Here is a 27,580-nt window from a genome sequence, read left to right as displayed (position 1 = left end):
CAATGCGGTGCTAGGATTTTCCCCATTTCCACTGTTCCACTGTCCAGCTGCAGTGGAAGAGCTTTCCGTAAAGAAAGGGCTTCGTGTTTTGAGAATTGTTTCACGAGCATACTACGAGAGACACATTTAATCAAATTCGAAGAAAATTCCTAACGAAAGATCGTTTGTGAAATGTGCACTGTCTTTACAAACAACGAGCATTTAATGGATTTTAAATTGAACTTCATGTCAGTACCACTGTATTAACAACACACACAGTGTGCCAGCCAACCGTCCGTCCTCCGGGAGCGCAATAAATCGAAAATAAACGTTCCGAGTGACCATCTGGTACGGTGTGGAAACGGTAGCACAAGTGACCTACCAGGAACGTGCCAGGTCCATGGAGTGGCTAGTTAGAGCCGGACCGGAGATCAAACACTAAAGTGCCCGTGTGCCCGAGGATTGTGTAAAACGTCAACGATTACAACTGTCGTGCTGGAACCGTGCTCAACAAGTCCCCGGTATCGGTTGGCACGTTGCCAAGGAAAAAAAAAGGGATCGTTTGTGGGTGGGTGGTTTGGGTCCTGATGCAGTTGGGCAGCGGGAAGGCGTAAAGATTCGCAAGGATTTTCCAGTGTGGCGTTGACAAGGGGGCGAGCGATAAAAGGTTGATGATTAATTGCATCAATAGTTCACCGTGACCGGGGATGCATTGCAATCAATTATACAACGGTGGATAAAGGAATGTTTTAGCCAAGTGGTACTTTTTCACACCGTTAGAGTAGAGAGTAGAGAGAAAGAGAGAGATAGAGGGAGAGAGTTTTCTACTTTATAATATAGTTTCCTATTGAAAACTATGTAAGAAAATATAGCATGAAGTGCTAGAATTCCTTTTATAATCATAGAGGTGTTCTTGTCAGAACTTCGGTTGTGCTGAGAATAAGAATTCGTAGTTAACGCTTATTATTTATTGAAAATCAATATAATATTGTAGTTTAATTAGAATAAATATAAGCTTTATGTGAAAAGGAAGGTTTCACTACTGCAAGGTGTTTATTAAGTTGAATAGGCGGAAAGGACTTTTTTAAATTGAACTAGACCATTTTCCCGAAGCCCGTTCTTCTTTCACAATCCCCACCAAGGTCTGCATAATATAGATTTCTTTTTCTTCCTGTTTGGCACTACCACCTTAAAAGGTTTCGGCCTGCCATCTCAGGCTTTCTTCTGTTTACCCACAACCAGCCCTGCGTACGGAGAGGCGATCTGGAGGGGATTTAAACCTCGGTCCGCTGGAGTCCGGCACCGCTATCGCCTCGGCTCCAATTTAGAGTTTAGACCTCTATATGAGAGGTGATTCAATGCATCTCATACAAACTGACTGATTACCGAACATTTTTGTACGTTAGGTAGCAAAATGCGCACTGCATTTGAAGCTTGAAGCTTTTGCTGCTGCTACCAGAGGCTGTTTGTATACAATTTCTGATCTAACAGTTCAAATTCGAGTGTCAAATGCCAGACATGACTTATGTTATTCATCGACCTCTACGAGAACAGTCTTTGATGCTGCTTCTTCTTCCTTGGCACTACAACCTCGTGAGGTCTCGGCCTGCCATTTCTGGCTTTCTGTGACTTAATTTTACCCGTAGAAAAGTAGTCAGCCGTACGTACGGGGAGGCGGTCTGAATGGGATTTGAACCCCGGTCCTGCCATGTGCCATGCTTACTTGCTACAAAATACTTTGACATTTTTTTTTTATTCCTTAAAGACGATAACAATAATTGTTAGTAAATATGAAAGCAAGATGTCAATCGTAGACATGTTAAACAAACGGTCAGCAAAAATAATATGGCTTGCGAGGCTTTTTAATCCAGTCCATGTAGGAAAAGCGAGAGCATCGAGCTCAAAATTAAGCTAAAGAATAAAAAAAAAATATATCAATTTAAACCTCCTTTTCTCCTATTTCCTTTAAGTTGTAGGTTGTAGGTAGGTAGGTTTATGTAGGTAGGTTTTAATATTAAATAGACAAATGGATTTAATAGATTTTTGGACAAATGATCATAACACAGGAGAATGAATTCTCAATGCTAATCGGCAAAGAAGACTTCAGTATTTTAAATCTAAAATATCTAAATAAAGATAGCTGTGCTCACACGGCAGGACCGACGATCGAATTCCATCTGGGCCGTTTCTCCGTATTGGGGACTTTCCAGCCAATGTGGTATCAATAAGTCTAGCAAGCCATTAAATGGCCGGTATGACACCCCTGGTCATTTAGCCGAGAAGAAGAAGAAGTAGATATTTCAAATTTCTTATTCCCCTCACTGCGAATCTACACAAAACCTCCATTTGATCATTTATTAAAAACTCCATTTCACTTTGATCTACGCACGCACCACATCCATGCGGAAGAACGATTCCAGGAAGATATTTATTAACGAAACCTTCCGTACTTTTGTCACCTTTTTCGCTTCTCCCTACACGCCTCACATGACACTCTTTAAAGCACATAATTTTCCCCCCAAAGCAGTCAAGTTTCACCGCAGCATATTTTAACCGTCATCAGTTCGTACGCTCGCTCCGTTATATTTTTGCACCTGCTGCCGCTGCTGTTGTTTAGGTGGATGGATTTTTGGTTTCTGCAACATAACCACACCACCATTGGTGACTTCCCTTCCTCCCCCCTCCCCCCCATTTCCTTTACTTCCCCCGGGGTAGTAAGGGGTTGTGACACTTTCCGTCAGGCGCCGGCGGTTTTGCCGGATCTCATTTCCCGTGCCCGGGTCGAGCGGGTTTCTGTACTGGGCTGTACCTTTCTTCTTCAGCGTTTGAGCAAGTCTGTCTTTGTGTTTCGAGCAGCGGTAAGGTGGCGGACATGGAAAAACTGTTACCCAGTTGCACTGCCAACACCGAACGCCGGTCAACCGATAAGGGACACGGTGTGCTGGAAAATGATGAAACAAAGTTCCCGGGGTTTTTCTTTTCACCGGCGCCATCAGCGACAGGCGGAAGGATTAACGGATGGAGTTTTTACCCCTTTATTGTCGAGCCGAAGGTTGGTTTTTCTGAGCATTCAAAATTAATGATGAAAATGTCATTAAAACACACTCAACACACACACACTCTCTCTCTCGGAAACATACTTGTCACACTATTTTAGAGATCGGTATTTGTGTCCTGTGTGGTTCAGGAAACTTCTTCATCCGACTGTAAACAAAACTTTCCTTCGGGCTGTCATTAGCGTGTACGCAGGTAAGCCATGGCAACATCGAATGGAATGTGAAGTATGTTTGAAAAGGCTATCGTGTGTCTGTGTGTATTAATAATGGCCCCGGTGTCAAAAACTCGAAACTTTTGCCTGAGGGGTGTGACATTCCATACCGGGTTTGTGCAGTTGATGAGGTGTTGTACACGGACCCCAATCCGGTGCCGTGCTATTACTAATGAACATTTGCCTAAGCTACTGCCAACCGACTGCCTGAATGTTCATCGAGTTTAAGCCGAGTACATTGGGAGCTTATTTTCGCTCACCACTCACCATGAATGTGCCCTTTTTAACAAACTAAAGCTAATTGATAATAACTACCGCTGCAGGTGCGAAAAGTAAACGTAATCGTTCAGGAAAACTGCTTCAGCCTTTCCCACCGACCCGGGACACCAACCAGCCCACTTACACCCCTTTTTCTCCGGAACCAAAACCAAAACAAAAAAAAGCCGCACGCTTTTCACCGCATCGCAGGGATTAGTGTGGAGACTTATGTATCATTTTCTCACCTCTTCCATGGCCGGGGCCAACATTTGGTGGGGTGTGCCTTTTGTTTAAGCACACCGCACAAGTTGACGCGAACACACACACACACACAGAGTGAAATATCTTCGGTTACAAATTGTGTGCCAGCCCGCCTGCTAGCTTATGCTTTGTGGCCACTGTTTCGTACTGTCCGCAACCTTTTGTGGTGTCCTCCAACCCCAACAGTGGCTTCCTGCGCGAAGACCGAAAAGTGTCACCAGTTTGTTATGTTTCCCCTTTTGGTGCGCTTTGGTTTGTGTTTCGCTTTTGTTGCGTCGCTTGTGTGTTAGTATTTGCCGATGGAAAGCTAAAACCGAACACCGACCATACTGCAGTGTGCCTCCCTCTCTCTCTCTCACCTCCCTTCCCCCTTGTATCAAGGGATCATTTTCCCATCCATTTCCTCCAAAACCCGAAGCAACGGAAATTCAAAAGGATAAAGACTAAAGAACCGATCCGAGTGCCGTGACCGGGGGAGTGAAGGCCGGACCGGCAAGGGAGCGGAGGGAATTTCTTGTGAAAAATGACTGGTCTCATCTTTCGGGAGACGACAAAGAGTCTCATTATTGTTATTAATTTTTAACTTACACCTCTGGCACACGGGCATCCCCCGGCGAAGGAAGCCGTTTGCACGTTGCGCCACTCAATTTATGTCACCGGCAGTGCAAGAGGGACCCCGTTGGTAGGGTGGTAATGGATGCGGAACAATTTTTGTTCGCTCGCTTTATTGAGGAAGTTCTGTTTCTTCTTTCGCTCTTTTTTTACAAATTATTATGATGACTTTCTTGGAGGAACGCTTATTAGTGCACTGGGAGGGTAGATTTTCGTTTGTTGCAATAATAGGGGGTTTTCTTTCTTGGAAAAATTGGAATGGTTTCTAGAAATTCTGTAAAGTATGATGCGAGAAAGTCTGATAAAAAACTTCTCCAAAATTAATTAATATAAATTCAGTATTTGGGTGGCCCGGTCATACGGGTCTCCATACAGCAGGACCGGGGTTCAAATTCCATCCGGACCGTTCTCCCATAGTGAGATCTGACTATCCAACTAAATGGTATCACTAAGTGTAGTAAGCCAAAAAAGGCAAGCAAGCCCTCAGAAAACGTTTGGTCAAAAAAAAAGAGAGCGAGAGAGATTCGCCTTAACTCCTCCTTGGAAGCCTATCCACCAATCGATTTTGATAATATCTCATTTGAAATTGCTTGAAAATTTAATCACACAGAACCGTCCCATTTAAAGTGATGTCAAACTTCAAACCGACCGTCTAAAACGTTCACATTGCCCGTCACTGTTTCTACCAATACATTCCATGACGGTTTGCTTTCCACCTGGTACGCTGATTGACGCTGTCCTCTAGCTCTGAGCCGCTTTTTTGTGCCTTGTATTGATGGAAAATTTGCCATCACTTTTAAATGTTTCGAGCAAGAGAGGGATGGAGTGGCATGGGTACACTCGATACGCTTTCCCGAACTTTAACCGAGGGGTGAAAATGGAAATTTTTGCCTACTTTCTATTCAAATTGCTTAATTTTCAATTCGGTGACAAATTTTCGATACGCCTTACGCCTGTTACGCTTGACGGGCTTTTGTGTGGGTTGAGGTGTTTTTGGTGAGTTCCCTTACCCGTTGCGTTGCGTTTATCCGCGAAGAAGCGTAGTAAGGATGAAGGAAGAAAAAGATTTTCCTTTTTTGGGGCTTTTCTTTTTCGGTCGGCTTTGTTGTTTGTAGTTTGTCGCCTAAGCGGCGCTGCATTGTTGAAAGATGGTACAGGATGAAAATTATTTTTTACGCTATGAATAATGAGACGGTCATTATTGATTTTTGAAGAGAAAAAAATAATTTCCATCCCCCACCCCTCCGGCCGAACAATGGAACGTAATCGAGGGGCAGTGCTTTGATCTTGTGGTTGCACAAGCCGGTTGGTTTGGCAACGATAAGCGTTAGCGCGAGTGATTATGGTTTGAATCTTTTAAAATTGGTTAGCGAAATAAAAATACATATTAAAACATATTACATATTAAATACATACATATTAAAAATAAACGAAAATTGTTTATGTATAAAAAAACATTAAAAATATTATCGGAAGTATCGCATCGCACAAATCAATACGATCACTATTCAAACACATATTTAGGCCTTGTTCACATAAAAGGTTATACTATCGTAGATGGTAAGATTTCTTGCTATAGGGCTTTAACTAATATAGAGAGCTCATATTCGAGCCATACCATGAATTGAAAGATCGGGCTTCATTGACTTCTCCAATAGATGCCAACATCACCGCTACAATAAGGTCTTGTCTAGGCACGGCCCTCGATTATTGATTTGAACCATTTTTAGTCAAGTTGTGACATAAATTAATGTATATATCAAATGTGAGTGATGTTTTAAATATATAGATATGACCAGCTGTGGGCACATAGTGCAATACTGCGTTGAGGTAGTGTGCGTAGATTGGCACGAGATGCGGCAGCCCAAAGATCGGTTTCGGCCGTCGAGACGAGATCAGATCGGTGATAGCTTCTGATTAAAGCAAGAGTAAATACTGTGACTGTGATAAAAAAGCTGTGGTTCCCCTCTCTTAACTATATAAATCAAATTATTTAAAACCCTGAGCTTCCTAATGGGTGATAGCAGCGCCGAACTCCTCACGGCAGGCCCGAAGCTCAAATCTTGACCGTCCTGATATTCTCGTACACAGAACTGACTATTCAGCTACGACATGTAAAATCAAGCCACAAGCTTAAAACATTGGCTGATTTTGTGGTATAGTATACCCTTTTCTGCGATTTCGTTCAATTTGTCATTTAATATAATTTTACGTATAATTATACTTCTCACTTCTAGTGTATCTTCCACCGAGCTCACATAGAAAAAACATCGAAAGGGAACACTTTTTTCTCCCTCTATAATCAGAACAGCAAGCATTCTTCCAAACAGCCAGAGGTGTTTGGTGAGTATTTATGTCCAAAAGTATCTCGCTTCCCCCCGGCACAAAAAAAAACAGCGATTCATGCGTACTTTATGAATGGACGATAAACGATATCAACTGGCAACCCTGGTAGTAAATCAAAAAAGAATAGACCGTCCTGTACAAACATTCAAAATCGCCTGCCATGTAAGGGAACAAGTGAGCACGAAAAACTCCACCACTTCAAGTTGCTGGAATGGAGTTGAAAATCAGAACACGCGAAAACCCTCGTCAGGCGGGGGCAGTTTAGTGCGGTGGTGGTCATTGGTGGTCGGCAGGGAAGTCAACGACGGTCCTGAGGACTACTCTACCGAGCACACGGATATGTTTGTCGAGTGAAATGGACAGCTCTTACCTGTGTTAGCTGGGATGAAGCGTAGTAGGACACCCGGGATGGACAGACCGATTCGGGCTTGGCGTAAACCGATTCCGTCCCCGTTCCGGCTCCGTTTTGCCCTAAGGGCAGAAGAGCTGTCGCGTACGGCGATGGTGAAGGGGTGCTGCGAAACCCTGCAAGTGAATGACGCCGGAAGCGCAATGGAGAGAACGAACATGGTGAGCAGCAGCGACATTGGTATGGGGGGGAGGGGGGTAGGCGTTGGTAGGGTGTGTGAGGAAAGGGCATCCATTTTAGATACGGTTCATGTTTACGTTGGGTGAGTGCAGGACCATGATTGCAAAAGGTTTTATTTTCGGGGAAATAGTACAGGCAAGGGATAGGGCGCCGTTGACTACGGACAGCGATTGGGCCAGGAATCAATTTGAAACTTAGAAACATTTAATTAAAGTAAATTTAACAGGGAGGTTTGTTAAAGGCAGGAACGAGAAAAAAAACTCCATCCCAAAAGTGACACTTACACGACTTTTTCGACTCGCTGATAGGATATTTGTTGAGGCTCGCTATCGTTGCGTAGGAACCACTGTTAGCGCTGGGCGGACGTCCCAAGGGATCCAGCCGGATGAAAACATTCTGATGGCTACCGTATGCCGCCGTGGTGAAGCTGGTGCTACAAGGAAAGAATAGACCATGGGAGGAGAACGTAAAAACACGGGACATTAATAATACAGCCAACATCGACACCGACACACCAGGGGCTCTCTCTCTGTATGTATAGGGATAGAGCGAGTGGAAATATTTACAAACAGACTGTCTATCGATCCAGTTGCAATGGGGGGACCTACGTATCTCCCTTGGCTCATTGGACCAAATGCAAAATGGATGCAACGGAAAGGAGTGAGTTTAAAAAAACACACACTCACGAATATCGATGAAGCATAAATTCCCTGTTCCTTTTCGGTCTCCCCGGTGCATTGAAGCACATCAGGGCAGCGGATGGATGCGACAGAGTCGGACGCAGGCTAGGACCGATTCGGAACAGAAAACGGGATTATCTGTGCTCTGTCTTGCGTTTCAAAAATCTGTGTTGCCTCCCGTTTGGGGTGTTGACAAGACGAAGGCACACACAGACACAGACCATAAACACGTGGGCCACCAGGCACCATTGCTCGTCCATTTTGCCACAGTACGGTAAAATGAACATGTTCAGACATGTGTTACCATCGGTCCGGTACGGTCGAGTCTGCCGGGCCTGGGGAAGGTACATGACATGGGATGGTGGATGGGGTTGCATGTTCTTTTCGAGAAACAAGACCGATATTAGCACGTTGGTTGGATGAGATTGCAAAACACTGTTATTAAAGTAAAGACACGTGGAACATGGTTTAAAAGTATTACATGCAGCTCGAAAAGCTGCAAGCACCCGGCCAATATACAGCCGGCAAGCAGGTGGACGAGTAAGGTGCGTGTGCATCTCGGTTGGAAGTTTATCAAAATCTTTTTTTTTTCCTAGGTTTCATTTATGCAACATGTGTCGCATGTAATCAATGTCAAATTACCTTTGGAAGGGAATGGTCGCATTAAAAATAGCAAATTAGTATGTGCAAACCAATTACTCGGAGTTCATTCGAGGAAATGAGTGAGTAGCTATGTTCGTTCAAGTACGTAAATAATATTCAATGGAGTTTGCTCAAGGAACGTTCGAAAAAAAAAAGATTAATATTCTATTTGTAGCATAGCTATGTATATTTATGTAAATTGTTATCAAAATCCTAGATTTATTTGAAAACTACGTATGTAGGTGGCTTGAAAATCTAAGTAATTTGCAGTTTTTAGGATAGAAGCCCTGTGAAGTACATTGTGCCATGCAGAATAGTACAGAGCCTGCAGCGTCCATAACATTTTTATCTTTAAATTTAGTGAAAATTAGTTTATGCAACCTCTCGAGAAGACTGATTTTATTCATAGCTGAAGTTTTGTCTATAGGGCCTTACTTAGCTTAACTAGCTGTACCTTAGATTACCCCGATTTTTTTGTCTGTTTTGAATGATTTTAATTTTTAAACGGTGCTGTTTGGCAAAATTTTTTTTTATAAATTGCTATTAATAATTTTCATCATCAATAATAGAATAACAGCCCTGCTAAGTAAAGTTGAAAATGATCGAGTTTCCCCGAATCGGGCTAAACTGTTAGAATAAGATAATGGTTCGAGTTGGCCATTTGGCTCTTAATTTAATTGAGTATTATACAGATCATAGATAATCACGTTCCCTAAAATAAGGCAAGTCAAGTAAAAAGATTTATAAGCCAAATTTGACTGCTAATCTACAAATAATGGAATATGGCGTTAGAGCAAAAAAAATAACCTGAGGATTTTTTGATCGAGCAAAAATATTTCGTTCAAATAAGTAAAACTTAAAATCAACGTGTTAGTTTGAAATATCCTTAGTTTCATTGTATCGTATACATTGATCGCTCATTAATTTGAAATTTGAATATGATTGAGATACGATTAACATCATTGCTGTTACAATAATTGATTTTGACAGTTTGAAAAGTTACTGGCCAATTTCAATCCTGTTTTAAATGTTGATAGAAAATTTTAGGGCTTTTTAAATGTATGTAATGCATTTGTTTAATCTACGCACAAACGTGGATCTACTGTCAGCGGATATCCATCTTGCTGTTTAATAACCAAATGAGTTCATTTGAGAGAGTTGCAGAACTAAATCGTTAGACCGTTGGTTTAGTAGAGCATTAAGGGATTTTAAAACCCTGGGCCCTATAAATGTACCTACCAAATGGAGCTGATGATCTGTTTATGTGTTAAGTATATACTTATTTAACAGGTTTTACAATCGTAAATTATTTATGTACACGAAAATTCCGATTCTGTAAACGATGGAAATAATGAGCACTTATGGTCGTTTGCCAGAAATAGAAGATTATCGGTACAATTTGAATGAGCAAGGTTTAATGACTTATGATAAGGGATCAGTAAAACTGACAAAAAGTTTGGAGTCTTGATAAAAAAATGTTATTGTAGCAAACGGTCTATCAGAATAACAATTCACAATAAAATTGTTAAAAATATCCAAAGTACATACTTCGATGCAATAATTATTTTAGAAGAAGTATCTTTTTCCATTTCTTCAAACGGATTTATTCTTCATTTCATGTCAGACAATAAAAAGTTAAGTTCTAAAGGATTTCAAATCATACAATGGAACTATTGAATCATTACAATCCCGATGTGGAAAGTTGCAATCAAACTGTGGATTGTTGCATTCAGTCAAGGAAAATTAGGAAATCGGCTGTTGAAGTTTTTGCGAATTTTAGAACCTGTCAAACTGAAAACTTAAAACATATCATTGGATCACTTGGGCTTAACGCAGAAATTGGACGAAAATGTTACTTTAATTCTTCTTCTTCCTTGGCATTACAACATCAAGAAGTCTCGGACTGCCATTTGTGGCTTTCTGTGACTTAGTTTTACCAATGGTAAAGTAGTCAGCCCGTTATCGCCTCGGCCACCGGACCGACCCAAATTATAATTAATTTAATTACAACTTATATAAAAAAATCCATTGTATTATTGAAACTTTCCACTGCGGGACTGCAATATTTTACTATCCCGCAAAAACATTGCACCGTGGGATTTAACCCTTGTAACATGGATTCATTTTAATTTATTTAAAATGGGAATGGGAGTTCTTATTCATAAGGTTAAGTCTTAAAAATCATACTTAATTATAATTTTTTAAAGTTTAGCTTAGTAAAGATTTTTTTCCTCTAACTTGTTGGTATGAGTCATTGATTCAAAAAGATGTCAAATAGATCTACAATCGGTTAATAAAACAGACCCAAAAATAAAATTAATTTCACATTCGTCCTATCGTTCCCACTGATATCGTACTCCGACTGTAAACAAGCGCCAATGTGCATTAATTCACTTTCACTTACTGTAACGAATCCTGCCGTATTTGTTTACGCGCCCGAACGTACATGGCACTGGCGATGAGCCCGACTACCAGCACCAGCCCGAGGGCACAGGCGGCCGCACCCAACAGGGCCGGTCCTTGCTGTGGTGCGATCTCTGCCGCCGGTAGACGATTCCTTGCCGGGTGCATACCTGTAAGAAAACGGTGGAACGAAAACATGTTTGTTTGTTAACCTTTCGCAGTAAGGGCACAGTTGCACTGCCGCCTTAGCACATCATAAAATACCCACAGGAGAAGGTTGGTTCAGCTTAGAGGCTTGTTTATAAAATTTGTCACTAACATAGATTGAAACACGCAGTTAGAAAATATTTCGTTCTGCTCCCAACGTACAAAAAGTAATGGAACTTTACGGTGGAATTTATATTTTCATTTGTTTCGGTGTTTGCCAGGGACTGTGGTTTTTTGCGGAAAACACCATTTTGCCGATAAGCAGCGACAAAACAAACATTATTTTTTATCGACAAGCGCTGCTAGCATTCATTTAGGCAGTGTGGTAGGAGGGCTTAAGGAGTGCTATTGCTCGTAATAAACTCGCGCGAAAACCTCGATTAATACGGCCTAGTTGTGGTTAGGGCGCGTGGGATTGGGGTGTGTTTAATGTTGGACGGCGCGCACGCCAGTACGATAGTGACTAGGGCAAGGAAGTTTAAGAATTTCTTTGTTTCTGTTTGTTCCGCATAGGGGAGCGAGCGAGCGAGCGTTCGAGAATTAATTGAAATTTATCGCATTCCAACGGTGAGAAAATGTAGGAAAATATTGGCAGGCTAGCCAAATCCGGCGAGCAGGAAGTTTGCTTAAGACTAATACAACGAACCGCAACACAAATAGTGTAATCTTTTGGACAGGATTTATCTATTGTATGCCGATGTTGGCTTAAGCGTTTTTTAATTAAAATAATATACAACGAATGACTTTTTATTAAAAATAAACCTATGCCAGCGATGCTGCCGAGTCAAATATTCCTTCCGCAAATGGTATCGGAATAAATTAGTTTCCCGATCTATTTTGACTGCGAAATGAATTGGTTATCATGCAAGAAATAACCCAAAAAAGGCGATCGAAACCCAACATGGTTTTCCTTATTCCTGACGATGTGCATGTGTGTGTGTCTGTGTGCGTGCATGTGTGAATATTTTATTCTAAATAATCAGTTCTAAATCGGTTCACAGTCACAGCAGTGCTGAAGTCGTAGAAAAAGGGTCTGGTATGCCGAGGGAAAAAAGCCATACCTCGAATCGAAAGCCATCAATTTGCATTTTATGCCGCATGCCGATTTGAAAAGCGATATCAACTCCCGGGAAAGTGGGAGCAAAAAAAAAATAGAGGACCGAGAATTTTGGGTGGAAAAGATGGGTTGAATGAATATGATGCAATCAACATTCGATAGATTTGGGTCGGTGTATTGGCCGGTAGCAGACACACGACGGTATTGAATCCGAATCGGGATTGGACAATGGGGTACGAAAAAAAGGGTACAACCGATTTTGGACGGCTTTGCGTGACGGTAAGGCACTATGGGCTCGGTTGGGGATGTGAAGCAAAAATTTGTATCGAATTTTATTATAAATGACAATTATTCGGTTAAAATGCTGATACAAACTAATAAATTTTAATTTATAGTATGTGTAGTAAATAGAAACCGTTTTTGCGAGAATTTAACAAAAATAAATTATGATAACATTAATAAATGAAACTATTTACTAACTAAATGATGTGACAGGTGTGTTAACGAGCTCGAATACGTTCCATAGAACATTTGTTTCTTGTGCTCGTTCTTTTCATTTTATACGATTTTCTTTTGCTTTGTTAATTTAATATCAAAATTTCATTTAACAAAAGTTATCATCTAAAGCTGCGAGTACTTTTTTGCAATTATGATACATTTTAATTGTGCAAATGGAAAATTTAAACAACAACTGGTCGTTTATTAAAATAAAGAGGAATTTAGATTTGATACCTTGTGCTTGAAACTAGTCAAGAGCTGCAGATTGATTTATTTATTTAAATTTTGTTATGGCCTACATAACGATCCTATTGAAATAACCATGAAAAACCTTCAGAGCAAAAAAAAAAGTAGAAAACCAGAGAGCAGATTTTTTTTTCACAATGCGTATTGCGCGAAATTATTTTAAGGTTGCTAATTCTATTGTTGAGATCGACTGAGTTATTCAACGATAAGAAACCAGTGTCCATTTTTAAGGGTGGATGTTTAGAAACTATTCAGTCAATCTAAATTCTGTACCTAACAATTGTCCTGGCCTTATGTTTCTACTAGGAGCCCGAAAATTTGTTTGCTCAAGTATGTACGGGGCGTCATATAGAAAAGGCACTATTTAAAAAAGTTATAAAAAATATTAGATTGTCTACAATAAATTTAGCCTTGAAGCCTCCACGAGCATAATCTATTTCGAAAAAAAATCCGAGAAAATAAAATAAACTTTTTTCCATTTTTTTGTTGCACCATTTCCACTGTGCAATGACGTAGTTCCGGTTCTCCATTGATTTTTGAAAGGAAACAGGACAGCAATAACATATTTCCATTTGTCTGCATACATTTGGGTACCGTTTTGGATCCCGATAATCGAGCTACTACTTGTAGATAATTTGTTAGACAATGTGTTACAAATAGCTAAACCGTTCTTACCTTTAACAAAAAAAGGTCAATTTGAATGAAGAAAATAAGTTATAAAATAAAAGAAATGTTCCGTTAATTATAATTCGATTCGATCACTCTTTGTCACTTCAGAGCTCCTTCATTCCACACTCACCTTTGATGCAAATTTTGTTACGCTTGATAATCAATTTCGTGTCATTATGCTTCGGCGGTCCCTCGACGTGCAGATGAATGCCGACCGGTACCTCCTTGGTGACATTTCCCCAGCACACCACATGCACGGTGAAGCTTTCGACCGTCCGCGGGATAATGCCACTGGTCGGAATGTCTAGCTCGGGATGCTGTACCGCACCTTCGTTGTCATCGTAGTGGACCGATATCGTGTAGGGAAGCTGCAAAAAAAGGGAAAGACGAGCAACGATTAAAGAGAACGCGTTAAGAAAAAGCGTCAAGAAGAAGCGAAATGCTGCAAATTACACGTTCTCGTCTCGTTCAGCTCTCTAAATGGAACATCCTAATTGATGATAATCGAACGAGAAGATGTGTCTGCTCAGCGGGACAGTAATCATCACGGTCGGGCAAAGCACCAACAACGCAATACCGTACCCGCCCGAAGTAAATTAATATTCAATATTGAATCAGCATTGGTGATCTACGAAATAAATTTACCGATAATGATTTATCGTGTACAAAAAGTGGGAAAAAAGTGCGACGAAAGCTTAATGAAGCGATAGACGGGACGACGAGCTGATGCCAGTCAAGCGAAGATGCGAATGGCTGCTGGGTGCTCGGCCTGGCATAAAACTTTATCGCCAGTTTTGCCCCAGCAACTCTCCAAACTTCGACCAACACCGGGTGAAAAAGTATGTAACGATGCTTTTAATTAAAATTTTCGTGACCCACTGACTGGCGCTCGGTATGCTCGGCGGGTGATTGATCTTGAGCGAAGCGCCAGTTTGATTGAGTTTTGAGCCAAAGTTTTGTTCCGCCGACCGAGTCGACCGATGGTTAATGAAGTGGAACCATTTTAGATGAACTGGTGCACGAAAGGGCAATTAAATATTTCGTGTCTGTATTAGCAAAGCATCTGCATATTTGATGAAGTGCGCACTGAAGCTTACTTGTAATGAAGTACAAAAAGAGGAAGCATCATGAAAAATGACTCCGCTTTCAAAATAGATCATGTAAAAGTAACAGAGAATTAAACAACTAGTAGCAAATCTCGATCATCTCGAGCAAAATGCAACATCGACAGTGTACTAGTGATGGGCAAAATTAACCTTTAGTCGGATGTGTTTCAGGATGGATCCAAATTTTCCGAAATTGAACCCGGTAAGTAGGTCCGGAATTGGTTTCGGAATCGGATCCAGAATCAGAAACGGTTTTGTAGTCGAAATCGGTTTCGGAATCGATTCCGAAATCGGTATCAATACCGAAACCAATATCAATACCGGTTCGTCAATCGTTATTTAAACTATCTACACTGATAATGGATGCCTTTCGTTACTCATTATCCATGCTGCTTCCAATTATTAGTAAGTTTCAGGAATCGGTCCCGGAATCGGAATCGGTTCCAGAATCGATTCCGGTAATAAGATCCGCAATTGGTTTCAGAATCAGTTTCGAAATCGGAATCAGTTTCGTAATCAGCTCCGGAATTGATATCTATTCCGAAACGTTGTTTGTTTATCATTTCCGATTTCAATCGTTATTTAAACTGTTCACACTAATAATTGATGCTTTTCCTCACTCATTATTCAAGTTTCTTTCAAGTTTCAGCCAGGTTCCGGAATCGGAATCGGTTCGGAATTGGTTTTAGAATCGGAATCGGATCCCGAAATCAGAACCAGTTCCAGCAAAGTAATCGGCCTCGAAACCGATTCCCAGAATGGAATTGGAATGAGGTAGTTCCAATTCCGAACGACCATCACTACATTGCACTATCCACATGTACAAGAGACCTTTCAGCACCATAACCTTCCTGTCCCAACACCACACACATCACATCGCACCTCCTCATCAAGGTTTTGGTGGCGATAAAACAATCGGGGCCTCTGTCTGACACTCTCGGAATCTAATTAAAAACAACAAAGAGAACTAATTGATTCTCGTCTGCACCGTCGGTAATCGCATTAAGGGCAAGCAACAAATAGCCCACACTCCCACCGGTGCCGGTCCCTACACGAAGCATATTGGTTCGGCGCAGTTGGCAATTTTGAATCGGTCTGAATCGCACAACAGGGCGGCCTGTAGGGTGGTTTTGTAAAGGCATCGTTGAACCTGCGCTTTGCTGGCGCCCCAAAAGAGTGAGAGTAACATGTTTGTAGCAGAATGTTCTTTGAGTGGAGCATATTTGTTTTAAACACTAATGCAACTTCTACTTAGTTGCGTTGGCTGATTGAAGTTTCGTTTTAAAATTTGATTAACAAAAAAATATTTACAATTTTCATAAAGCATGCTTCCTGCTTTCCTGTGAGAGGATAATTTCATTTGTCCACCATTTTGATACTTTTGAACCTTTCTCAACCACAGAGAGCGAGAGAAAAAAGGACCAGGAAGTCGTTCCCATCGGCTAATGTTGCCCGAATCCCAATCAGGGATGTATTTTTGATTGAATTTTCAACCAACCAACCAGTCAGTGTTTGTCCTGCGTAATGCCACCGACGTTGAATCGGACGCGACTTTTAGCAGCGCCAGTCGAAACCCGACCCGACTCGACGCTGATTAATTGAGTTTATTTCGGGGCAGATTTCGTCGACTTGTTCAAAGTTCAAGTCGCTTGGTTGTGACAAATTAAATCAAACAAGAGCCCGCTGGAGGTTGGACACGGGTTTTCCACTGCCCGAACAGCAAGGTCAGATGGAGAGATCTCGCTTTGATTGCATTAGGCCATGGTATGGAAAACAGTTTTTCCCTGCGCAGCTCTCCGAGTTGCGTCCTGAGGAGTTTTTTTTCCTCCACAGTGACAAACCTGGGGCTGCCTTGCTGCATAACTTTATTAGTTCCGTCAGTTTTATGGAATTTACTTTTTCGCTGAAAGCTGGCTACGACGCATCGGAAAACTCATCCCCCCCTTGAAAAAGGGGTTTTATTTTGGGGAATGACTTGAAGGAATGGGAAGAAGCCGTCCATTAGCCGTGGTGAAAGTTGTAAACCGTGCCTAATGGTGTTGCGTGTAATTTTATTAAGGCAGCGAATGAGAATGAGCGCCGATCGGAGTTAAAAGCACGACAGTATACGTCGCTGATTTTAGCCGAGAGAATAAAGCCTATAATAAGAGGTTCGCCTTTTTTTGTTCGGAGCCTTTTTGGGTGAAGAAGCTAATGAAAACCGAATGGTGCAATGATAAGCCGCTGCCAGGGTGGTGCATTATCCAACCAACCATCTTTAAAATTGCGGACTGCTTTCGTATTATAAAGATTTATTAGGGCCAGGAATCGAGAACCTCCCAGACCGCACCTCACGGGGTCTGGCTAAAAGCGAACGTAATACCGCTTCCGGCTTTTGAATGATGCCCGGCCAAGCTATATTGAGAGATAAATTTTCATTTCATTCGAACATAAAGAATGTCCGGTGATCGTCCGGGGACCCCATTTCCCAGCGAGCGCACATGGGAAATACACCAAACACTTCGCACCGCCAGACCACTCGGCGGGCTTGAGCATCTGTTGAATGAAAGGGGTTACTGTGAGCATGGTCGAGCTGGAAGTTCGTGTCCAGTCAGCACGAAGAAGAAGCAGAAAAAAAACACCGGGGAAGAGAATCTATTGAACGAACAGAGTTCCGCTTACAGCACACACAGTCGAACGGTTCTAAATTTCCGCTTCGAATGGCACCGGCAATCGTGCGGACCGGAGGGAAGGCAAACAAACCGCACTTTGGGGTTTTCACACAAAGTGTCGTTTTTTTTTTACCTCGTTCTTCCTGGTTGGATACCGAATTTTCCGACTTCCGATACCACCAATACAGACCGGTCAGCACCCGATCGAGCTGGAGGTTTTGAGCGTATCGAACGAAATTGAAATTTATGGCCATTTGTCGAACGGAAAACGGAAGTTGCCTCTATTTTTTCCCTCTCTAATGTTCATATGTATGTCTGTATGTGTGCCTGTGTGTGGTTGAGTGTTTGCACTAAAGAATTGGTTCTTGATTTAAATTAATCCACTTGGTCCATTGCGAAGCGGGAACCATATCTTCCGGTTGAAGCACTTTCTTTGAGGTTCTTTCAGGTAACAAAAGAGGGCTACAGTGCACAGCATAACTGTAGGAACACTTGCTTCTGGTGCACAAACCAAATACTTAAAAAGACGAACAGTGAGGATGTTCTAGGTAATTTTAAATATTTTTTTAAAACTTTTTATTTATTTATATATTTAAACCCGGACCGTTCCAACTACGTGGTGTCATTGAGTCTAGTAAGCCAGAAATGGCATGCATGACGTTACGGGGTTGTTAGAAAAAAGAAGAAGAATAAGAAGAAGTAATGATTCGTGCCGAACAATAGAATCGGGGCATTTTTAATGCTGCGCAAAGTGTTCCTTGAACAACGAATCGAAGTGAGATAAAAATCTACGACAAGGGTTTCTTTGGAGAGAAAGTTTTGAAAAAAAAGAACGTTTATTAAAAAAAATCGGGCTGTATACAACCAATGCATTCCTGTTGAATTTTCCGGACTATTCTGGACTATTTTGTTTATTGAAGTTAAAAGAATTTTCAAAAGAAGTTCCAGCTAGCGTTAAAAAAGTTTTATAAATTTTTCGCTAGTTCCAAGTTTTTCCTTTTTTTCCTCAGAAACTGTTCAATTTGGCTGGAACATACTGCATTTGTCAACGGCCTATTGATTAAATTGTGAATAAGAAGGCAATAAAAGAAGTTGAAACAAAAAACAATAAATCATTAACAAGAATAATAAACGAAGAAAACTGTTTAAATAACGACCAACATAAACAGGTACATTAATGTGAAATAACAACCAACGAAATGCGATAATCGGATATGGAAACGCAATCCAAGTGACACATTACACGAAAAAAAGGAATTAGAAATGCAGCATTACATTTTACATTCCCGTTACAAAATTTTGGATAAATCTTAATACTAACTTCACGAATTAAAGGCCTAATTGCAAAAGTCAACAATTAAAACTTATTTTAACAAATTTTAGAAGATGTATAGATCTCAGAAAGAATGTTATGTATTGAACAACATATTTCAATACTTTTTTCGAGTTTCTATAAATTAATAATTGGCACCATTTTGTTCACGTTAAACTTTGAGCATTTAAAAAATTGCTGGACATGGCGTTCTTGATATTATTTTAATTATTTTACTTATTTCATTACTTTTTATCAGCAACCACAAAAATTGCTCATGCAATTATTTATTTATTCGTCCAGTACAGCCTAGACGGCCTTTTTGCTTCATATAATTATGTTATCCACTGTACATTTCTTCATGAGAATGGAAACATTTGTTTCTCTTCCCATTTTTTCTCCGCCGGCAAAGATTTGTCCGATTAATCCGATGCGTGTTTTAGCGTGTTTAGTAGCACAGCCCTTTTAAGTAGCTTTTCTTTTAACAACTTAAAATCAACAACAGCTGAGAATGTTGTTCTATCTATTCATTCTCGCGTGTTTCTACCACCGAAAACTTTGCCAGTGCCGGGTGAAACAAACCCACTTCCAAAACTCTGACACGAAACTGTCATCGAATCATTTGCATAAACGGAAAATTGCTACATCGCACTAATGGAACACTCGTTCCCGGACCAACTCTTGCCGGTGGAAGGTGTAAGCACAAAGCAAACTGAAAGAAAAAAATCACAAAACAAACACTCACACAGCACAACAAATACAAATGTAAACCCAGAAACGCTCAAATGAACCACACAAGGGTGTTTTTCTTCCGTTTCTTTATTCCCACGTACCAATTCGTGTTGGAAGTGTTGTAAAATCTTATTCCTTCCTCCTCATTTTCCACGCCCATTGCATGCTAAGCAAGTGGAAAGGAAAGCGAAACGAAAGAACATTTCACGGAAGGAAAAGTTTTTTTTTTTTACCGCGACTGCTTTTCACTGGTTCCTATTACTGTCACCCAAAGTTTTGTTTGCCTTATCGGGGCGATTGTTGAAGGGATTGTCCTTACCAGCACAACACGACTTTGGGGCGGTAGTGTGGCCCTCTCGGGTCTAAGGACTTTATCAGCCGGCCACACAGGCAAGCGTTTTGTTGGCTTAATGATGGCTAAATTTTCCTTAACTTCCCGTTGAGGTTTTAGCAGTGCAAATTAGGTTGACCCAGTTCGTGGCTGGGTGGGCCGCATTTCCGTTCAAACTTTCCGGTAAAAAACGATTCAGTGTTTTTAAGTGCGGCACCTAAACGAATGTCATCGCGCCCGCTTTCGTTTGTAACAGCTGAGGAAAATTACGATAGTTTTTTTGTTGTTGCCCAGGGACAATAATAAAGTATGGAAATTTTATTGATTGAAGGAGGAATAATTTCACTTTACCGTAGCTAAACCTCATTTGAGAGGGCAGTAAAAAAATTAGATCCATCCTGATTGAACGTATTTTGAGGCCTCGTATTGTGAAAGCGTTTAAAGGAAAAGACTGTTGAAAACAACCGAGAATGATTCCAAGTTTTCCAAGGCATGAGGTAATACTGTGCAAAGAAGAAAGAAAAAAGGCTAATATTCCGCCTTAAAAGATTTTCTTAAACGATAGCCTTGGTCGGCTGGTGGACGGTACGTGTTAAGGAAAAAACAAGCACGACCACATGCCCTTCCAAAAAAAAAAGAAGGATTTCCAAGCTTTCGCTCAATTTCCAATCCCTTTGCAAAGCTTCATTGTAATGCAGCGTTACACTTCCTTGTGCTGCTGCTATTCCTCCATCCGTTCGTTATCGGAAAAACTGGAGGAAAAGATACGAGCCGAAACCACGGCTTGGGCTTGGGATCAATGCCAAAAGCATGTATGGCCAAGCCAACCACGACCAACAAAACCCGCACTCAACCCAGCCATCAGCATCATCGGCATCATCGGCTTTATCCGCAACATATCTCTTCTCTCGTCGATGGCTATCGCAAAGGATGTGGTGTAAGACCTGTTCTCGGTACTTTTCTTTTTTCTTTTTTTTTGTTGCCCGGCACCATCTAAATAGTCGGATGCAATTCCTGCTTAATGGTGCAGAATCGGTATCCATTGTTTACACTGCATACACGCTCCTGTTTGCACAAAAGTAGTCTCTACTGACTGACACACACGCCCGGGCTGGAGGAGCTTTTCGATAGCAAAAAATGAGTAGCAGAGAATATTCCGATCAGACATCATAAACGTGATGAAACGCAAAAATTGTGGCGCAGCACGAACGATTGGGCTTGATTGCATGGACGGGATACGGTTTCGGTAAGCCGATACGGCAAGCTGTCTGCATTTTCATCCCATATCGCACATCATTGCACTGCAAGTGAGGTGAATAGAAAATGTATGCTGTACGAGGAATAGACAAATTTGTGTGTGTGTTTTTGTTGCATAATGTGCATTGGAAGCTCTTACTTTGACTTGTCGTATAAGTAACATGTTTTGTGTAAAATGAGTAAACATATTTTATATATTATAATTTAATTACCTGAACACTTGTTCTCTTTCAATTCTACATGAATTTTGAATGAAAAAATAAATGGTTTTCTTTTATTTAAACCATATTGGGCCTTATTAATTACCTATTTCTTAAGGACCTTGGGATAATGCTTGAGCGTCATATCATTTAAAACTTATTTAATAAAAAAACTTTTAAGTAAAAAGTCTGGATTGGGGTTCAAATCTCATCTGGGCCTTTGGCCCATAGTGAGGACTGACTATCCAACTATGTGGTTACAATAAGTTCATTAAGCCAGAAATGGCAGACATGACCTCAAGAGATCTTTAGGCTAAGATGAGATCGAGAGAGAGATAAGTTAAAGAACTATACAATTTATTATGAATGCTCCAGTACAATTGTTGAGCTATGAATATCTGATTTGCAAAACAAATTAGCAAATTCATATTTTCAAGTAATAAGATAAGGGATTCCAGATAATAAACAGTTTGCTTAAATTTTCTGGAAATACTTTTCGTTTGATATCCGAGACCAGGAGAAAGAAGCTTCAGAAATCATGTCCTATCCAGAGGCTGGCTTATGCTGATTACATTGATTGGTTTGAGGTTCTTCAATATATCAGAGACTTTCGAAAGGATCGAATACGAGGCACATAATCTAGGGCTGGAGATAAACAAAGCGAACACCAAAATGATCGTGACATCATTGTTGATCTCATCTCGTCTAAAAGCCTTTATGTTAAAAGTTTTAAGACAGCACTGAAAACTACTTCTTCTTCTTCTTCCTTGGCACTAAAAACCTCGAAAGGTCTCGGCCTGCCATTTCTGGCTATTTGTGACTTGATTTTCTTCGTAGCAAAGTAGTCAAACCTGCGTACGAGGAGGCGGTCTGGATGGGATCCTGACGTTTGAAGACCGGCAGCGCTGTCGCCTCGGCCCAACCGAGCCCTCCCCCCGGACCGAAAACAACTTCTCCAGTCCAAATAATTATCGCGCTGGGACTGTGTAGTACCATATATAGTACCAGTACTCTCATACGCCTCTGAGCATTGAACTCTGTCCAAAACTTGCTAAACCGTCTTATCAACATTTCTCCTAAGAGGATCCTCATTTGAATTTTTTTAAATCTATGTGTGTGAAAGAACAATATGTGAGTAGAAGCTGCACCATGATCTCACCCAATCGTGCAGCGAACTAGGTTGGCAAGGCTCCGGGAGGCTGACAATGTCATGAGAATGGCACCAACCAACACAGGCGGAAAGATATTGGATTTGTTACATGGACTCTTACAAAATTTGATAAATCTGCATCATCTTAGCTTCTTCGCTTAATCTCCTATTACTTTTTGTATAAATCTTTAACTATACCCTATTTGTTTGAATTCGCAGTCAATTGTCTGCTCAACAGAAACTAGATCGTTGATTGCTACAGCCATTGTCGATTTTGTTCATCTTGTAAGGATCTTTTAATCTTCGTTTTATGATCTTTAGTTGATGCGATATAAAGATTTTGATTTTCGTTTGTTTTTAAAAAACAAATACGTATTTTATGCATTACTTACCGGATATGCGGTGCGACTTTGCCAGGAAAAGCGTAAAAAATCGATGCCAGGCTTCATTGGTACAACGAAGCTCATGGCATAATCGTTGACAGCACCATCGCGTACGTAGAACAGATCTGCCTCAATACCTGAAAAAATAAAGGAAAAAACATTAAATTCATGCTACATTCACTGTGCATAAAGAAGCCATATGTACCAAGCTCACAAAACATGCTGTAAAATACTCGCGCCAACATCGTAAACCACAGTACGAAAAGCGACCCTGTGTCCCGTTCGTGGTACAGGAAATGTAGAATGGAATTAAGGAGCCTTTGTCTTGTGGCGCACTTCCCTTTTTTCCGAACGTAATTAAAATAAAATATCTAACCCCGTTGTTAGCAGGTAATGAGGTCTCCCGAAAGCTCCCGGCCCGTACGGAAGTGTTTGCTGACGGCGCCTTCAGACCTTAGGGTTGCGTAATTGTTGCAAAATCCTTTCTCCCAGGCACTGGTGGAAGCTTTCCGGCGCAAACCGATGGTCTCCCGTGGAAAGGGTTACGGTAACTGGCAGCAACAGATCGCTATGCTAGCTTTTAGATTCGGTGCGGAATCAGCTTTTAGTACATGTCGGAAATGCTGCGTTACGTACAGACGTTACAGCGGGTACCACATAAAATAGAATGACAAACGACACACGTATGTGGCACCGAGCAGCAACAGCACCGGAACATGTCTCACTTGATTAAGCAACAAAACGTGAAGTGAGCTGGATGGGTGTGTGTGTGTGTGCTCGGTTCCGTTTGTAAGGGTTTTACGGTGTTTGGTAATTTAGCATCGGGAAGGGAAATTCAGTCACAACAAAGCGCGTTGGATGGAATGAAGCACGTCAGCTACAGTCACATACACACACATACATACATACAAATGGCAACCGAAAGTGCGATGAATCTTGACTCGAAATTTCTCATTTCCTTATGAAAGACGCGAGGGGTGTATGTAGTTGGGAAAGTTTATTACACGTACTCGTAATAATATTGGGCAGAACCTTGGCATAGAACGTTGGCAGGGTGTTGGAAGGTATTAAGAGAATAAGTAAATGGAATTGGATGTGTGACGCAATTGAATGCTCAAGCCTTGCTATTGGATGAAGTACGCCAAATGAGTGATTTTTGACTAAAAATGTTTTGTATATAGAACGAAGGGTTGGGCTATTAGACTATGCAGTAATTTTGCGAAACGTTTCTAATAATAACATATATTTCAATTGTGGAGTCCAGCACCAACTTGAATACGGTGTTGGCGGAATTGTTGTACAGATCTTTTCTTCCGGATTTTTAGAGTTGTTTGAGTTGAAGTTGGAGAATATTGCAGGTTTTTGTCCGGGTCTATTGGTGTGTAGTGATGTAATGGTGGTAGGCTGATTCTGAGGTTCGAGTGTGTAACGGAGTAACGGAATCCATCATTCCTTGTAACGCCTCTGGGCTTATACAAACAAGCGTAAAACAGCAGTCTGGATAGCATAAACATTTGCCTGCGTACAGTATTTAACAAGCAGCCCAACAGTGCCATAGCTAAAGCTTGACCAGGTCAGTATCGGATTCAAAAATTTTCGGGGGGTTCCACTTTGTAACAACAATAGTGACTTCGTTTTTCACGAGGATTGACTCACCGTCTAATTTCGATCCTAACGCCAACGAGACCGTACTCGTTCTATCAAGGCTGGACTGAGATTAAGAACACTTTTGCAGTTTTTTCCCTTAATTGAATAAATTTATCTTCTTTTTTACGATATTAAGCACTACACAAACTCCTTAACCCAAAGACAACACAACGGAACGAGATTAGAGGAGAAGGAATAGGGATTGAAACGATAATGGGGATGTGGAATGGAAGGATAAAACCATTGTCTTTGGCGAATTGGTAGATGGGTCTCATTTATGCGAGGGATTTTCTTATTATTGATTATTTTAATAAATTGTTGAAGGATTATTGTGAGTTGTTGTCTAAGTCGATGCAACATTTTCCGCATCTGCCATGATGCAGATGTAACCACCTGTAGAGCGGCCATATTTAGAGTTGTTCCGTCAATATATATCAGCGAAAATTATGATTGTGAGATGTGAACGTTGCATCTTTTTTCGATATTTCATGAAAAAGCGATTAATTCCTTGAAGACATCTAAATATTCTAAGCAGATGTTTTCAATGTACCTCTGAAGCACAACTCTGAATCCTGCTAATGAAACTCATAGTGATGCTTTGATCTGCCTATATTGATGAGAATCCAAGACAAAGATAGAAATATAGAAGGGGGAGAGATGGAGAGAGAGAGAAAATGCATATCTTTGTTATACAAAATATTTTAATTATTTTAAAATTTAAAATTGATTTAATCAATTTTTTTTTATTCATAAAGAACGGCCTGGCCGTATTGCTTAAAGCTAAATTACAAAAATAAGTACAATTCACGATGGTTTGGAAACATTTCCTTCTCCAAACCGTGAAAGGGCACCTTATCCCGGGTGACCTCGGTTGGATTTAATAAATTTAATTCAAATTAATTAAATATTGAGGTTTCATTACCACTTCTTGAATATTACCATTCCCAAGCATTCTGTTCCATTAATCATTTAATAGGTTCTTATTGTACTAATGTTCGGAAGTAATAGGAGAGCCTCAAACAGATTCAATTGCTTGTTAATTTTGGTAATGTAGGCGTTGGGGCGTTGAAGTTAAACAGGATTGGAAATTTATTGAAACCTGTCTATAAATGATTCACTGTTTTTAGTAAAAACAACTGTTAAAATATGACATAACAAATTGAAGAAGTCTCTTTCGGGTCTCATTTCCAACTTTTACACCTATCCACACTCGGCGACCTACACTTTCTAAGCTATCATCAGTAAAATTTGCTTCCACTTACATTACTTTGCTTACTGCCAAAGTGTCCTACAGAACGACCTAAACTTTCTTCCCAGTTTATCCCCCAGCGCTGTACTGTATAATTTCCTGTACGTACGTTCGGAAAGCTCGAAAATGAATCCCTCACCAAAAGTGATGCGTTGCGGTTGCGAAAGGTTTCGTTGGGCCTTCGCTGACGCTTTCGAACCGAAAACCCGGAGAGCGCACGACGATATGATGGAAATTATGTTAAGTGACCAACTTTTGAACCAACTATTACCATATTGATAAAATGTGTTCCTTCTTCACACGATGCCAAATGCACACGTACGTACCAAGTCATTCGGGGGGTGCGGGTGGGGGGAACGTATTGGAGTATGGATTGAAAGTGAAAGGTGAGGCGAAGATGGCAGACCTTAAGTTGTGAGTGGCACAATGTGAGAAATTGCGAAACATTCACAACCGGAATGCAATTATCATCTTCACCCGGACGAAAAGTTTGCGACCGGATATGGCGACCGGGGCTGGGATGTTGGGACGAGTTGGGCGAAAAACTACTTCCCAGTTCGAGGCGCTTTTCGTCAGTCAGGTTTCGGGCGTGTGTGTGTGTGTGTGTGCAAGTAGCGCCATTCAGTCAAGTCAGTCAGTTCGGAAACACTCAGACGCCACTATCAATTTTATTTATCATGGAAAATTGAATATAGCTGGAAACCCTTTGCTGTTTGGCTCCCGGCTCGACTGTAGTGCCTCGTAACACATATATTCAGAGTTTGTTGCCATTCGAGGTAAGATATCGTAAGTGTGGTATGTCCTTTTCTTGGTAGGAGCATCCCGACCAGGAGATGGAAGCGCTAGACACGTGGCGGAAGTAGACGTGCTAGAAAAAGGATCCCGCCTTTACATTCCGGGTTTTGGCAAATCCCACAAAAACTTATCTTTGGTTCGTTGGGCACAAGCACCCAACACCGTCATCGTCATCGCCGATAGGTGTGAGGGCTAGGTAGGCGGCAGGCTCAAGCGAGATATTTCCAACCGAATACACACGCAGTCAGAGTCTGAGCAAGCGAAGGTGGGTATCCTGTGGGAAGCACAGGCAGACCTCGTTGGCGCAAGTCTTATCGCGGGCAGGACGCGAATGAAGCGGCCCTTACTCCAGTCTCTCTGTCGGCACGTGGTGGGATGGTTGGATTGAAATTAAACAATGCTAAAAATAGGGAACCTCAAAAACCCCGAGGGTTCGGTCGTACCATTAGGTGAGTGCGAACGGCTCACAGGAAAAAATCACAAAAGGCAGCAAACTTTGATTTGAGTCTTCGGAGCAAGTTCTAATAGGGGGAAAAACACAAGTGAGTTGCGTGGACGCAATTTTTGCGCACTCACAAAAGCAATCTCATCCTTTGGTGCTTGAATTCCCGCTTTTTTATCAGACAGTTATGTAGAACGAAACAAAAAGGGATTTAGGTTCGTCGGTCTCACAGTGGTCTGAGCCACTGAGACACTCGGTGTTCGGGGTGTAGGGAATTAGCCGGTTAATGCAGACAAGCAAGAAAAAAATAAGCCATGGTGGGAGAAGTTTTCCAGCCCATCACAATGTTTGAATGGCTGAAATAATTCCAGCTCGAACGACGTAGGGAAGTCGCTATTCGAGAGATCGAGGCACCTCGAGACAAAGTAAGTCGTGGAAAGTAGTATGGAATTATGGACCAAAATTAGCTCCTTATCGGTGATGGAACAGTGAACGCACGGCTGACGTTTGATGGGGTTTGCTTGGAAGTTGTAGCAAAATCCTCTCAATTGAAACACAAATTACTTAGCAGAGCACCCATCCAGTTTCGTGCCCTTTACAGAATAAATAT

At 41.2% G+C, this 27,580-nt stretch overlaps 1 protein-coding gene across 7 annotated transcripts in view; it reads right to left on the bottom strand.

Moving 5' to 3' along the window:
* Nucleotides 1-27,580, bottom strand: part of LOC118516428 (tyrosine-protein kinase Drl-like) — a 78,697-nt gene that overhangs the window by 31,708 nt on the left and 19,409 nt on the right. For all 7 annotated transcript variants that reach the window (XM_036062299.1, XM_036062301.1, XM_036062302.1 and 4 more), the window contains 5 exons: nucleotides 22,847-22,974; nucleotides 13,846-14,083; nucleotides 11,040-11,208; nucleotides 7,598-7,746; nucleotides 7,095-7,249 (listed from right to left, as the gene is read on the bottom strand). In XM_036062299.1, the coding sequence (XP_035918192.1) occupies nucleotides 7,095-7,249; nucleotides 7,598-7,746; nucleotides 11,040-11,208; nucleotides 13,846-14,083; nucleotides 22,847-22,974 (839 nt within the window). The remainder of the gene's footprint in view (nucleotides 1-7,094; nucleotides 7,250-7,597; nucleotides 7,747-11,039; nucleotides 11,209-13,845; nucleotides 14,084-22,846; nucleotides 22,975-27,580) is intronic.

Source organism: Anopheles stephensi, unplaced genomic scaffold, assembly GCF_013141755.1.
Source record: "Anopheles stephensi strain Indian unplaced genomic scaffold, UCI_ANSTEP_V1.0 ucontig291, whole genome shotgun sequence".
Classification (NCBI taxonomy): Eukaryota; Metazoa; Arthropoda; class Insecta; order Diptera; family Culicidae; genus Anopheles; species Anopheles stephensi.
The sequence above is the reverse complement of the archived record's forward strand: the minus strand, read 5'-3'. Positions and strand labels throughout refer to the sequence as shown.